This window comes from Oncorhynchus kisutch, linkage group LG22, assembly GCF_002021735.2.
Source record: "Oncorhynchus kisutch isolate 150728-3 linkage group LG22, Okis_V2, whole genome shotgun sequence".
Taxonomy (NCBI): Eukaryota; Metazoa; Chordata; class Actinopteri; order Salmoniformes; family Salmonidae; genus Oncorhynchus; species Oncorhynchus kisutch.
In genome coordinates this window covers 38,532,501-38,547,734 of record NC_034195.2, presented here as the reverse complement: position 1 = coordinate 38,547,734, position 15,234 = coordinate 38,532,501, and the positions used below count along the sequence as shown (strand labels likewise).

The 15,234-nt window shown below is 42.7% G+C and overlaps 1 protein-coding gene and 1 pseudogene across 1 annotated transcript; one reads left to right on the top strand and one right to left on the bottom strand.

Annotated features, from left to right (window-relative positions):
- Positions 1-294: 294 nt before the first annotated feature.
- Positions 295-4,140, bottom strand: LOC116356298 (ribitol-5-phosphate xylosyltransferase 1-like; annotated as a pseudogene).
- A 1,269-nt stretch (positions 4,141-5,409) lies between these two features.
- LOC109867180 (cytochrome b-c1 complex subunit Rieske, mitochondrial-like) lies at positions 5,410-8,961 on the top strand. Its single transcript, XM_020456173.2, has 2 exons — positions 5,410-5,864; positions 8,243-8,961. Exons 1-2 carry the CDS (start codon positions 5,699-5,701, stop codon positions 8,851-8,853), a joined length of 777 nt encoding a protein of 258 aa, XP_020311762.1. The 5' UTR covers positions 5,410-5,698; the 3' UTR covers positions 8,854-8,961.
- The last annotated feature ends 6,273 nt before the right edge of the window (positions 8,962-15,234 follow it).

Here is a 15,234-nt window from a genome sequence, read left to right as displayed (position 1 = left end):
CAAGATGCAATAGATGGTATAAGATACAGTATAAACATATGAGATGAGTAATGTAAGATATGTAAACATTATTAAAGTGGCATTGTTTAAAGTGACTAGTGAGTCTCTATGTAGGCAGCAGCCACTGAGTTAATGATTGCTGTTTAGCAGTCTGATGGCCTTGAGACAGAAGCTGTTTTTCAGTCTCATGCTCCCAGCTTTGATACACCTGAAATGACCACACCTTCTGGATGGTAGCTGGGTGAACAGGCAGTGGCTCGGGTGGTTGTTGTCCTTGATGATCTTTTTGGCCTTCCCGTGACATCGGGTGCTGTAGGTGTCCTGGACGGCAGGTAGTTTGCCCCCGGTGATGCGTTGTGCAGACCGCATCACCCTCCGGAGAGCCTTGCGGTTGACCTCTAAGACCTCGGTGAACCGGTCCTTCATCTGCAGGTGGAAACTGCTATACCACTCCAGCAATCTCCTCCTCGTCTCAGTCCTCTCCTCCTGGCTCATCCCCTTCTCCAGGAGGCCTGGCAGCTCCTTATAGTCCTTGAGAAAGATGAAGAGGGCTCCTGCAGCTTTGAGGAGATGCATTGGGGAGCTGTGTGCAGCAGAGCACCCACCTGGAGTCACAATGTCCTCTACCACGGGCACCGAACCATAGGCACAGCCTCGTAGATGCGGTAGCACTCCATGTAGATTTCCACCGGGCAGAGGGTGAGCTCGCTTTGGGCCAGGGCTGTCTGGTACCGTCTCAGACTCTTTGCTGTCTCCTGAGGAAGCCACCTGATGCAGGAGAGGAGGAGGAATTACTGTAAGGAATAGTGAGCAGAGGGTTAATTTAATGTATTACACATTTAAGCGAGAAGTCAATAGAGTACTAACGATCAATGGAAAGTGTTTTTTCTGTAATAGGGGATTAATGAGCAATTGGTCAGAGACATGGGAGAAATGTGTCTATACAGTGAGCCTGAAATAGGATACTTGTTATTTGGCCATTGGCCCAGTTTTATTGCAAGGAATTGTAATTGGTCAACCACAGGCTAGGGCTAGGTTATAAACTACATCCTGTCACTTTGTTCACTGGAGAGAACCACTGAGGACAGGGGACCATAACAATCTACCGTATACCTCTCAGCATAACATCTATGATTTATCCTCTTTGAATAAACCTATTTTCATACACCTGATTTGCTTTGTAGTCTGTTTAATTAAAGAACAACAACTGCTAACACAAAGATCAAAAGAGTTGAACTTCTATTTGAGAATGTCAGAGTTGGTATTTTATTGGTAAACAAGGCCTAATAACAAGAGTATTTCCAGTGAAGTGAGCCAGGATGCAGAAATTGGACTAAAAACCATTACCGTGAATTGAAACAGACGGTGCGCGACAGCGACAGCGACATACTTCTCTCAGGCAGTAATGATGCACTATTTGTCCAGTCCTGTTTTTTTTCTAGTTCCCCATTAGTGTTTCCCTCGAGGAGTTCTTGTAGACGGTTCCCAAAAAGTTACAGAGGAAGGGCCTGGTGGAGTTCACCATCTGGGAGTTTGCCGTGACTACAGGAAACTGCCTGTATCTGAAAAGAGAGAGACATAGAAATCCACAGTCAAATAACACTTTTTTTTTCTGGTACAATGGATAGGTATGGTGTACTGAAATGGAAACATGAACTAAATAAAAGGTGTATGGTGAGGGTAAAAGACAAACAAGAAGAGAGGAACTCTAAGATCATGAGAAAATAAATCTACTAATACTCTAAAACCTTGTTACATGGCCCCAGATCCCAGAAAAGAAGACATACGTGGCTACTCCAACCGGCCACTGGAAGACATCCTTGTCATTGACCCAGGGGCTTCCATAGACCAGGAAGAGCAGGTCCACGAAGACCCCATGCCTCCTCAGGTAGATGCTGATCCAGTCCTTTGTGCAGCGCTTGCTGCCTAGCAGTACCACAGCTAAACAGTTTACAGCATCAACCCACATGAGGGTCTGGATGTGCTGCAGCCACCGGGTAGCGCAGGGGATCTTCTGTTGCTCCTGGCCATTCAGCACCAGAACCACACTGTCTGTGTCCAAAGGAACGTGGCCCTGGGCCTGTGTAGAAACGCTGGGCCTGTGTAGAAACTATAGATAAAAGAAAAAGGGAGAGAAAGAGATAGATAGAGAAAGGGTGGGGGGGGGCAGAATAACTGACATCAGCAAGATCATATGTATCTTTTATTATGACATAAGTCTAATTTGTGATGCCTTACGTGAAATCTATCTCCCCCTCTCTCCACTATGCTTGTTACAGTATGTTGGTGGGGTTGACGGGCCCTTCTAAAATACGAATACAAAGTATTCGGCCCCCTTGAACTTTGCGACCTTTTGCCACATTTCAGGCTTCAAACATAAAGATATAAAACTGTATTTTTTTGTGAAGAATCAACAACAAGTGGGACACAATCATGAAGTGGAACGACATTTATTGGATATTTTTATTTTAACACTTTTTATGGATATCTTTAAGAAATGGCTTTCTTCTTGCCACTCTTCCATAAAGGCCAGATTTGTGCAATATACGACTGATTGTTGTCCTATGGACAGAGTCTCCCACCTCAGCTGTAGATCTCTGCAGTTCATCCAGAGTGATCATGGGCCTCTTGGCTGCATCTCTGATCAGTCTTCTCCTTGTATGAGCTGAAAGTTTAGAGGGACGGCCAGGTCTTGTTAGATTTGCAGTGGTTTGATACTCCTTCCATTTCAATATTATCGCTTGCACAGTGCTCCTTGGGATGTTTAAAGCTTGGGAAATCTTTTTGTATCCAAATCCGGCTTTAAACTTCTTCACAACAGTATCTCGGACCTGCCTGGTGTGTTCCTTGTTCTTCATGATGCTCTCTGCGCTTTTAACGGACCTCTGAGACTATCACAGTGCAGGTGCATTTATACGGAGACTTGATTACACACAGGTGGATTGTATTTATCATCATTAGTCATTTAGGTCAACATTGGATCATTCAGAGATCCTCACTGAACTTCTGGAGAGAGTTTGCTGCACTGAAAGTAAAGGGGCTGAATAATTTTGCACGCCCAATTTTTCAGTTTTTGATTTGTTAAAAAAGTTTGAAATATCCAATAAATGTCGTTCCACTTCATGATTGTGTCTCACTTGTTGTTGATTCTTCACAAAAAAATACAGTTTTATATCTTTATGTTTGAAGCCTGAAATGTGGCAAAAGGTCGCAAAGTTCAAGGGGGCCAAATACTTTCGCAAGGCACTGTATGTTCCCAAAGGTAAAGTCTTGAAAGAAGAGAGGAGTTACTTCGGTGTGACAATGTCCATAATAATTTGTGTTTTACACCATCATGTAGCTTAACTGTTACTGTAAGAGGAGATATCAAGCAATACTGGACAACTTGTCACAGAGCATCACTAAAAAGGCATGGCTTACCTATGGCAGCTTTCCCCCAGATTTGAACTTTGTATCTCTTGGGCCTGTTCTTGTCAATGAGCTCCTGGTATATTGTCTGAAAGCCTCCCTCCGTTTGAGAAGAGCAGAGATATCATCAGCCTGCTCAGCCTCCCAAGGGTTCTACTCCTCATCCCCATTGTATGGAGCCACAACACCATCACCTGTAATCACCAAAACAACAGAACAATAACAATATTAGAGCTAGCTAGCTTTTGGCCTTCAGTAGCCAATTCACATGACCTGTCCAAAACCATCTCCATGTATTCACGTGTTGTTTTTATAATTTTATATACAGTACCAGTCAAATGTTTGGACACACCTACCCATTCAATGTTTTTTTTAATTTTTTTTACTATTTTCTACATTGTAGAATAATAGTGAAGACATCAAAGCTATGAAATAACACTAATTGAATCATGTAGTATGCAAAAAAAAGTGGTAAATTAAAATATATTTTACATTTGAGGTTCTTCAAAGTAGCCACTCCTTTCCTTGACAGCTTTGCACACTCTTGGCATTCTCTCAAACAGCTTCATGAGGTCACATGTAATGGATTTAATTTAACAGGTGTGCCATGTTAAAAGTTAATTTGTCGAACTTCTTTCCTTCTTAAATGTGTTTGAGCCAAACCAGTTGTGTTGTGACAAGGTAGGGGTGGTATACAGAAGATAGACCTTTTTGGTTACATACCAAGTCCATATTATGGCAAGAACAGCTCAAATAAGCAAAGAGAAATGACAGTCAATCGCAGATTTTGCTGCAAGGAGGCAGAGTCATTAAGTCATTTATTTTGGGACTGTCCATATGTCGCTCGTTTTTGGTCACAGGTCCAGGAATGGCTTAAGAATTGCAACAGTGAAGAGGTGACTCTGGGATACTGGCCTTCTAGGCAGAGTTGCAAAGAAAAAGCCATATCTCAGACTGGCCAATAAAAATAAAAGATGGGCAAAAGAACACAGACACTGTACAGAGGAACTCTGCCTAGAAGGCCAGCATCCCGGAGTCGCTTCTTAACTGTTAATGTTGAGGCTGGTGTTTTGCGGGTACTATTTAATGAAGCTGCCAGTCGAGGACTTGTGAGGCGTCTGTCTAGTTTGAGAAACACTCTAATGTACTTGTCTTCTTGCTCAGTTGTGCACCGGCGCCTCGCACTCCTCTTTCTATTCTGGTTAGGGCCAGTTTGCGCTGTTCTGTAAAGGGAGTAGTATACAGCGTTGTACGAGATCTTGTGTTTCTTGGCAATTTCTCACATGGAATAGCCTTCACATCTCAGAACAAGAATAGACTGCCGAGTTTCAGAAGGAAGGTCTTTGTTTCTGGCCATTTTGAGCCTGTAATCGACCCACAAGTGCTGATGCTCCACATTCTCAATTTAATCACAACAACAGTTTTCAGCTTTCGGTTTTCAGCATAATTGCAAAAGGGTTTTCTAATGATCAATTAGCCTTTTTAAATTATAAACTTGGATGAGCTAACACACCGTGCCATTGGAACACAGGAGTGATGGTTGCTGATAATGGACCTCTGCCTATGTAGATATTCCATAAAAAAATCTACCCGTTAATAGCTACACTAGTCATTTACAACATTAACAATGTCAACACTGTATTTCTGATCAATTTTATATTATTTTAATGGACAAAAAAATTAAATAAAAACAAAGACCCCAAACATATATCCGCAATATTAAAGCTGATCCACCCCCTAAAAAAAAAGAAGCATAAATCCCGCCTATTTATACAATTTATCCTCTTAAATGTGATAGACCTAACCACACTGCTTACCTTATAGCTAACCTTAAATAATAAGACCAAAAAAGCACATTTTTGTTTAAAGGATTTGTTACGATATAGACAAAGATGAACTAACTACTGTATCTGCGATATAGCCATACGATACTTTGTGGCTGTAGTATCTAGCTAGTGGAAACGTTCATAAAGCGACTGTTTACAGTTCAAGGACCCAGCTCAAATGCTGGCATATGAATTGCCGGAGAAAAATTACAAACTTTTTGGAATTAATCTACGTGAAGCATCTTTTTATTACGAAATAAGTCACCTATTTTATATTTTGATAATTAATGCGATTATTGAGGCATAATGGTAGCTAAATACTAAATAAATTGCTTACAGTATCCTAAAATATACGTCAGGATTTTACGCAGGCCGATCGACCTGACAATAAATGGAGGAACTCACGGGTCTTTTCAAAGGTCGGTGTGTCCCCCAACCGAGTTAAATTACTGGTTCGGATAAAGATGCTGTCCTTAGCCGCTCGTTCTGGGGCTTTGTCCCCGTACTTGCAGGCGACCAATGTAGCTGTGAATGGATCCCTCAAAGCACTGCTCCCTGGAGCGGTGAAGGGAGATTCACTGCTGAAATCCAGCTCACAGAAGACGCCCGCTATTTCAGCTTGCGTTAGTGGTAAGGTCGCATTCAGAAAACTCGCTTGCTAACTGCTGATCTTGGGTAATGTATATTGTGATTTTTTTAACCCGCCTCAATGTCAGTGATTACATTTTTTTTTTTTTTGGGGGGGGGGGGGGTTGTCTCAACCAGACCTTTTGGTACTTTGCTCCTTGGCTTTAGTTTAGGTTGATATGGTTCGTCTTGTCAACTTCATGTTGTGACCAATACATGGCGCCCTGAGTGGACTTGTCAACATCCTGTATAAGAAGCTTAACTATTACATATGAATACAAACCCCTCGTAAAATCAGCTACATTCTACATATCAAACGTTGCACTGTCTAAGAGGCAGCAGAGCCGACCGCCTGAGTCTAGGGGTAATAGACTTCCTGTGTAGATTAAGACACCGCGGTGCCGACGAGAGCTATGGCTCAGAAAATGTACCTCAATTCAGGGATGATGTTTCTCTCAGAAGTATCCCAACTGATACACCGAGCAAAAAAAAACTTAACTGTAATTTTTGTCTTCATGCTATGAAGCAGAAGCCACAGTAGCCATTTTGGAATGGCAGTGTCCGCCAATCCGCTCCTTTGTTGTTCAACGTCTCCGTAAAGGCTGCTGTGGCTTCTGCAAGGTCCGGAAATTCCGGAGGATGAGGGTCAAGGACCGGAATTGACTGTAGTGGCAAGACATAGGAGGAAGAGATCATGATACCGAAAGCAGTGGAGCATCTAGTAAAGAAGGCCATGGTAGGAAGCAAGTGTAATGATGTGTTGAGTGTTTGAGACCACAGGGCCCCACTCACACCCTATTCGACTCACTTTTTAAAATTGTATTTTGTATTTCATCTTTCATTTAACCAGGTAACGTTAAGCTAGTTGAGAACTTGTTCTTACTTACAACTGCGACCTGGCCGAGATAAAGCAAAGCAGTGCGACATGCTGTAGCGAAAGAGGTAGAGGAAATTAGCTTGGTTCATTGGAAATTTTGTGGTAGCCAGGGTCAGCAAGAGATTATAAAAACGGATGTGCTTAATGGGAAGAAGATTAAAAACTATGTCCCTGGTGTTTATGCTAGATTGAGGGGAGTCATCACTGGGCTCCCAATATGTCTGTAGACGATATTAAATAAAATGTCAAGGGAGAGGGCGATTGAGGCCAAAAGGTTGATCAGTAGGCAAGGTCAGGTGTGAAAGCCTATCAGTGCTACAGAGGTTTGAGGTTTTGCCTGGGAAAGTACAGATATAATTCCTTAGTTTCAATGTCAGGATTTATCCCATCCCCATTGCAGTGTTTTAAATGTCAAATAATGGTACATGGAGCTGTTCAATGTAAAGGAAGGAAAATATGTGCCAAGTGTGGAGGGGACCATGGTTAAGAGGAATGTGGGAGCAATGTGAAGGTTGTGTTCTAATTGTGGGGAGGAGGGGGGGGGGGGGGGGGGGGCGTAGTGCAGCATTTAGTTGACGCCAGGTGCAGAGACAGGCTAGAGAGGCTCAGAGATATAGAGCAAGTCATAATGTATTGTATGCAGAGGCTGTAAAACAGATTAGTGGAACTACACTGGCATGATGAAGCTTCCATAGCTGTTCCTGTAGTAAGTAGACCTAATGTCGGGGCTGGTGTTTCTGCTGGTCCTGGTGTGGTTTGGCGGTTGCGCTCATGAGAAATTGCACTCATGAATGTGCGGTGTCAAAGGCCACTTTGATGATAAAGTTGACATCATAGCTTTTATTGGTAAGGTTATCAATATGACTCCGGTTGTGGAAAGCAGAAATGCCAGGTTGAAGGTTGTGGAGATGGAAAAAGAGATTGGGGCTAATGGATATTACTGTTAGGATTGTTCAACATGTCAACAACCATTAAGGGTGGAGTGTTTCAGCACGATAAAGTGGGAGGATGACAGAAGTTAGTAGGGATTTAGTTTTATTTTCATGTTAATTCAGAATTGGGCAGATCATGATTGATTGTACATTCCAGCACAGTAGGTGGCTGCATGCACTTAAATTTTTTGCGGACTGCCATGATATCCTAGAAGAAAAATAAATTGGCTAGCAAGAGGATGACAATGGCAGTTTCTTAACTGTTGTTCAATCCCCATGGTGTAGCAGTTGGGGCAATTTTGAAGTACACTTCCTTTGTCATCCCTGGATTGGGTAATGTTTTCTGAGCCATATCTCGTGCCGGCTCTGGGGTGTCTTAATCTACATAGGAAGTCTGTGCGACCCTAGTGCAGCTGTAAGCAAGCGGGTCGGCACTGTTGGCTACACTGTCTGCATGATCTCAAGTCACACAGCTTTGATTGTCATCACTCTTATGTATAAAGAACCTGTCTAATAACGTGAACTATATTAAGTGTGAACATAATTTTGCATATTATATTTCTCATATGTAGCCCCTGGTGGAATTCGCATGGCCCACACAGACATCAAGGTCCCAGACTTCTCTGACTACCGTCGTCCTGAGTTGCTGGACCCCAAGAAGTCCTCCCAGGAGAGCAGCGAGTCCAGGAAGACCTTCTCCTACCTGGTCACTGGGGCCACAGCTGTGGTGGGCGTCTACACAGCCAAGACGGTGGCCACCCAGTTCATCTCCTCTATGAGCGCCTCAGCCGACGTGCTGGCCATGTCCAAGATTGAGGTGAAGCTGGGAGAGATCCCAGAGGGCAAGAACATGACCTTCAAGTGGAGGGGCAAGCCTCTGTTCATCCGCCACCGAACTGAGAAGGAGATCGCCACCGAGGAAGCTGTGGATATGGCCATGCTACGTGACCCCCAACACGACAAGGACCGCGTAGCCAACCCGAAGTGGATCATCGTGATCGGTGTCTGCACCCACCTGGGCTGTGTGCCCATCGCCAATGCCGGAGACTACGGAGGATACTACTGTCCCTGCCACGGCTCCCACTACGACGCCTCAGGGAGAATTCGGAAGGGACCCGCACCTCTCAACCTAGAGGTGCCCTATTACGAATTCCCAGACGACGACACCGTTGTTGTGGGATAATGTTTGAGCTCCATTACTTCCCTCACTAGTATATTTATTTGTTTTTTCAAATGGGTCTGTCTGAGAACTTAGGTTACTAATAAAGGGGCATTTTAAAATAACCTGAAACATGTTTTTGTGTATTTGTTCAAAGGTAAGATATAAAAACCAGTTAACAATTGGATCCAGCGCTTTGCTCTCAGGTTACCTACTCTGGGTAGTCTGTTAAATCTCTTGCCAAAAATGGTTACTTTCTACATTTTGTCTGCAATGCTCTGAATTTTCCTGAAGAGTTTTAGGGCCTCCAGGATATCTTGGTAGGCTATAGTGTCAGGAATGAGGGTGGTTTGCCTCACTGAACTGGAGGAACATCATTCGAACTGCTGCATATCAACACAAACATTCCCGTTGCCTTTTAATTGTCGAAAATGTACCTTTCAGATTGTAGGCAGCAAACAGCAGTAGTGTTCACATTTGGATTGCTCCATGTCAAGGGGTGGTGATATTACCATCAACACGGGTAAGATGGGTATACGCTGGCCTATTGGTATACATCGGTGTGAACGTCAGTTTGTCAACATATAAGTTGAATGCATTCTTTATGGCACCGACTCTATAAAAGGACTAGTGTCAGTTTAAACCAAACTCTGAAGAAGGGTTAGGCCCCTATATTCTTAATGTTTAAACATGCAGAGCACACCATTCTAGAAACAACTGACTTGATAGATAAGTGGCAGCTTTCACAGATGTAGCGTATGAGTGACTTCCAGAAGGACATAATTAAATGGGTATATCTTTTCACAATTCTTAATTTGGGTAGTCCAAACAGGACAAACCTCATTTCATGAACCTGTTCTTTCAGTCAGTGTCTCCTTCCCTTCTCATGGACCATGGCGGTTTTCTTCCTTCAGTGTACAGCCCCACTATTACTAGTGTCTTGTCCTTCGTTTGAAAATCTGCATTTGAGATGGCTGGCATTCAAAATGGCATACCAGCATAATTTCCTTTGAAAACCCTAAAGGGATGTGCTCTCTGAACTCAGAGGCCTAGTCAGTCTACATACTGCACCTCTGGCTGGTGCCCCTTGTTCACATAACCCTGGAGGGCAGCAGTCACCTGCTGCTATAGGGTGGTGTTGCCCATGACCAGGGCAGTCAGCTGGGCCATGTTGGCTAACTGGACATCACCCATGACATCAGAGTTTCTGACGATGCCCCGGGGTCAGTTCCATGATTGGAGGCAGTGGCATGAACTGGTCATCCAGCATCCCAGTAGGCCACTGACAGCACCCCCTGACCGATGATTCGGAAGAGGTAGGGAGATATGTCTGAAATAAAGCATCAGTTAAACAACCGTTTTAAATGTTACAGACCACAAGCCATTGTTCTCTACGAAGTTTGTGCACAATTCTTATGATTATTTTGAAGTGTATGGTCAAATGTACAAATGACCTCGACTAACCTGTACCCCCGCACATTGACTCGGTACCAGTACCCCCTGAATATAGCGTCATTGTTACTTTTATACATTTTTTAAAATGTATTATTTAGTAACTTTTCTTAAGCCTATTTCCAGTAATGCATTGTTGGTTAAGGGCTTGTAACTAAGCATTTCATGGTAAGGTCTACACTGGTTGTATTTGGCACATGTGACATAACATTTGATTTGATTAGCAATGCCAAGGGGGCCTCCAACCAGTCCTCTTGCAAAGGCTAGACCCCCTGCTGCCACGGCCCCTTCGTAAAATCACAGTGGCCTATATCTGCTGTTTTAGACAACTCAGAACACATCTTTTCTTCGTTGGGACATTCTGGGGAACAAAGTTTGAAGGTTCAGACCCACATTCTTCAATAATCAAATGGGTATGACTTAAACAGAAGTGACATTTGAACGGCAGGAAATATGTGGCTACAATAAATAGATAAGCATTGTCAGGGTACTACAGTATAATAGAGATGTAAGTATTCTACTTGTTTCGGTTTAGACATTTTAATTAACATTAATGCTAATTCCTATTTGCTACAGTTCAAGTTACAATGTATCACTTCATGATATGGGCTAATGATGAGGATACAAGTATCATTTGCTCTCTGACATTGCATGTGAGCTACACAGTGATAAGATACAAATACTGCAATATAAACTAATAGTCAAACTACCTTGCTGATGAACTAAAATCCTTATTAAACTGTATGCTTGCTAGATTTATTTTAAGGTTCGATGCCAGTTAAAATTAGTTATTTTTGTTTTTAACAATGTGCATATATCTCTCATTGGTTTTAAAGCCTCATTCTTGATTTCCATTGAGCCTTGTCACAGTCGTTTTGCATGGCCCGGTGCCCAAGGTGAGCGGAATTTTAGACTATTCCATTGTTCCTTAATTGAAATCTCCGCTTACCGGGCCATGCAAAACGCACTGGCCCAGTGCTTCATTGGATTGGTTAATTTCATCTAAAGCCACTACAGAGGGCGATGAGCGAAGCGGTCTGAAACGTGTTTATAGTTTTTCATATGGTCTGTTTTTGGTCGGTTTTTCCAATAATATTTAGTCATTCCCATATTGGGAGTCATGAGTTAATCATTAGTTACCACATGAAATTAGCATACATCTCTAATATATTTGATTAAATATTGCTGGTAGAAGTTCTCTTTTTAATTGAATATTATTGACCTTTTATTTAACTAGGCAAGTCAGTTATGAACAAATTCTTATTTACAATGACGCCCTACCAAAAAGTAAAAGGCCTCCTGCGGGGACGGGGGCCTATAAAAATATTGGACAAAACACAATTCACAACAAGCGAGACAACACTACATAAAGAGAGACCTAAGACAACAGCATGGCAGCAACACATGGCAACACAGCATGGCAGCAGCACAAAACAGGGTACAAACATTATTAGGCACAGACAACAGCACACAGGGCAACAAGGTAGAGAACAATACATCACGCAAAGCAGCCACAAGTGTCAGTAAGTGTCCATGATTGAGTCTTTGAATGAAGAGATTGAGAACTGTCCAGTTTGTGTGTTTGTTGCAGCTCGTTCCGGTCGTTAGCTGCCTCGAATGGAAAAGACGAGCGGCCCAGGGATGTGTGCGCTTTGGGGACCTTTAACAGAATGTGACTGGCAGAACGGGTGTTGTATGTGGAGGATGAGGGCTGCAGTAGATATCTCAGATAGGGGGGAGTGAGGCATAAGAAGGTTTTTATTTAAAAAATCAACCAGTGGGTCTTGCAATGGGTATACAGAGATGACCAGTTTACAGAAGACTATAGAGTGCAGTGATGTGTCCTATAAGGAGCATTGGTGCCAAATCTGATGGCTGAATGGTAAAGAACATCTAGCTGCTTTAGAGCACCCTTACCTGCCGATCTATAAATTACGTCTCTGTAATCTAGCCTGGGTAGGATGGTCATCTGAATCAGGGTTAGTTTGTCAGCTGGGGTGAAAGAGGAGCAACTACGATAGAGGAAATCAAATCTAGATTTAACTTTAGCCTGCAGCTTTGATATGGGCTGAGAGAAGGACTGTGTACCGTCTAGCCATACTCCCAAGTATTTGCATGAGGTGACTACCTCAAGCTCACTCGAGAGACGCTAACGGAATCGGTGCAGCCAGCTGGTTTCTTCACGCATCGCGCAGACAGAAACAAACATCTTTCTGGTAAGAAGAGGGGCGGGGCGTATGCCTTATGATTAACGAGACATGGTGTGATCACAACAACATACAGGAACTCAAGTTCTTCTGTTCACCTGACACCTCACAATCAAATGTCGACCGCATTATCTACCAAGGGAATTCTCTTCGATTATAATCACAGCCGTATATATTCCCCCCCCAAGCAGACACATCGATGGCCCTGATCGAACAGTATTTGACTCTTTGCAAACTGGAAACCACATATCCTGAGGCTGCATTCATTGTAGCTGGGGATTTTAACAAGGCTAATCTGAAAACAAGACTCCCTAAATTGTATCAGCATATCGATTGTGCAACCAGGGCTGGTAAAACCTTGGGATCATTGCTATTCTAACTTCCACAACACATATAAGGCCCTCCCCCGCCCTCCTTTTGGAAAAGCTGACCATTACTCCATTTAGTTGCTCCCTGCCTACAGACAGAAACTAAAACAAGAAGCTCCCGTGCTCAGATCTGTTCAACGCTGGTCCGACCAATCTGACTCCGCTTCAAGACTGCTTCGATCAGGTGGATTGGGATATGTTCCGCATTGCTTCCAACAACAACATTGACGAATACGCTGATTCGATGAGCAAGTTCATTAGAAAGTGCATTGACGATGTCGTTCCCATAGCAACGATTAAAACATTCCCAAACCAGAAAATGTGGATTGATGGCAGCATTCATGTGAAACTGAAAGCACAAACCACTGCTTTTAACCAGGGCAAGGTGACCAGAAACATGACCGAATACAAACAGTGTAGCTATTCCCTCTGCAAGGCAATCAAACAAGCTAAGCGTCAGTATAGAGACAAAGTAGAGTCACAATTCAACGGCTCAGACACAAGAGGTATGTGGCAGGGTCTACAGTCAATCACGGATTACAAAAAGAAAACCAGCCCCGTCACGGACCAGGACGTCTTGCTCCCAGGCAGACTAAATAACTTTTTTGCCCGCTTTGAGGACAATACAGTGCCACTGACACGGCCCGCAACCAAAACATGCGGACTCTCCTTCACTGCAGCCGACTTGAGTAAAACATTTAAACGTGTAAACCCTCGCAGGGCTGCAGGCCCAGACGGCATCCCCAGCCTCATCCTCAGAGCATGTGCAGACCAGCTGGCTGGTGTGTTTACGGACATATTCAATCAAGCCTTATCCCAATCACCGGGGGCAAACTACCTGCCCTCCGGGACACATACAGCACCCGATGTCAAAGCTGGGACCGAAGAAGCTGTTTTACAGTCTCATCTCAAGGCCATCAGACTGTTAAACAGCCATCACTAACACAGAGAGGCTGCTGCCTACATACAGACTCGAAACATTGGCCACTGTAATAAATGGATCACTAGTCACTTTAAATAATTCCACGTTAATAATGTTTACATATCTTATATGTATATACTGTATTTTATACTATCTATTGCATCTTGCCTATGCCGCACGGCCATTGCTCATCCATATATTTATATGTACATATTCTTACTCCATCCCTTTTAGATTTGTGTGTATTAGGTAGACTACTGGTTAGATATTACTGAACTGTCGGAACTAGAAGCACAAGCATTTCGCTACACTCACATTAACATCTGCTAACCATGTATGTGACCAATAAAATTTGTTTTGAGTGTAATGTTTACTGTTGAAATGTTTTGTTAATTTCACTTTTGTTTATATATTACACTTGCTTTGGCAATGTAAACATGTTTCCCATGCCAATAAAGACCCTTAAATTGAAATGATATTTGTACAACTGAATGCATTCAACTGAAATGTGTCTTCCGGATTTAACCCAACCCCTCTGAATCAGAGAGGTGCAGGGGGCTGCATTAATCGACATCCACGTCATCAGCACCCGGCGGTTAACTGCCTTGCTCAAGGGCAGACCGACTTTGTCAGCTTGGGGATTTGATCCAGCAATATTTTGGTTACTTGCGCAATGGTCCTACCCGCCAGGTTACATGCCACCCCGATGGGGTGTGGCTTGATGCGGACATTACTGTTTAAAGGACAGCGGTACATTTTTTACCTGATTTTAAACAGGTCGTTTAGAACAGCACCATTTCCGTTTAATTGAATGCTTATTGCTTGTTTTCGTACGCAGCCCTGAGCTTGTATGACCTTTTCCTGAGATTTTGCCATTTGAACTTACAGTATATTTAGCAAAAGAGACAGATAACTGATTTTCCCAACTATAATGCTGTCCTCTATCTGCCAAATTAATTATATCTTTGTACAACATAAGTAGAAGATTCGATCTTGCACAATTCACAATCATGTTTAAAAAAACATCATTACAGTAATTTTACAACCTCAATCTATCATACTAATTGGATTGATGGAATAAAGTTTTAACCAATGCTCTGTAACTACAGTGAATTTACAACTATTTTATATAATTTGCAAAGTATGTAAATGTATGCACTCGCTACTGTAAATCGCTCTGTATAAGAGCGTTTGCTAAATGACTAAAATGAAAGTGCAAATATAAACTAACGCTCTGGGTTTAAAATATTATGGCATTTAATGGGGAGGGGGGGTTGGAACCAATCACACAATATATAGTCAATTTACCTCACGAAATGTGAGGTAAATTGTTTGTAATATGATTAATCTAACAATATTGCGAGAAAGGGAAATGGTCTCTGTCTGTAGCCTATTGTTTACAATATGTAATCATTTTTCATGCATTTGCAACATTGTTGTGCTTGAGAGCAGTTTA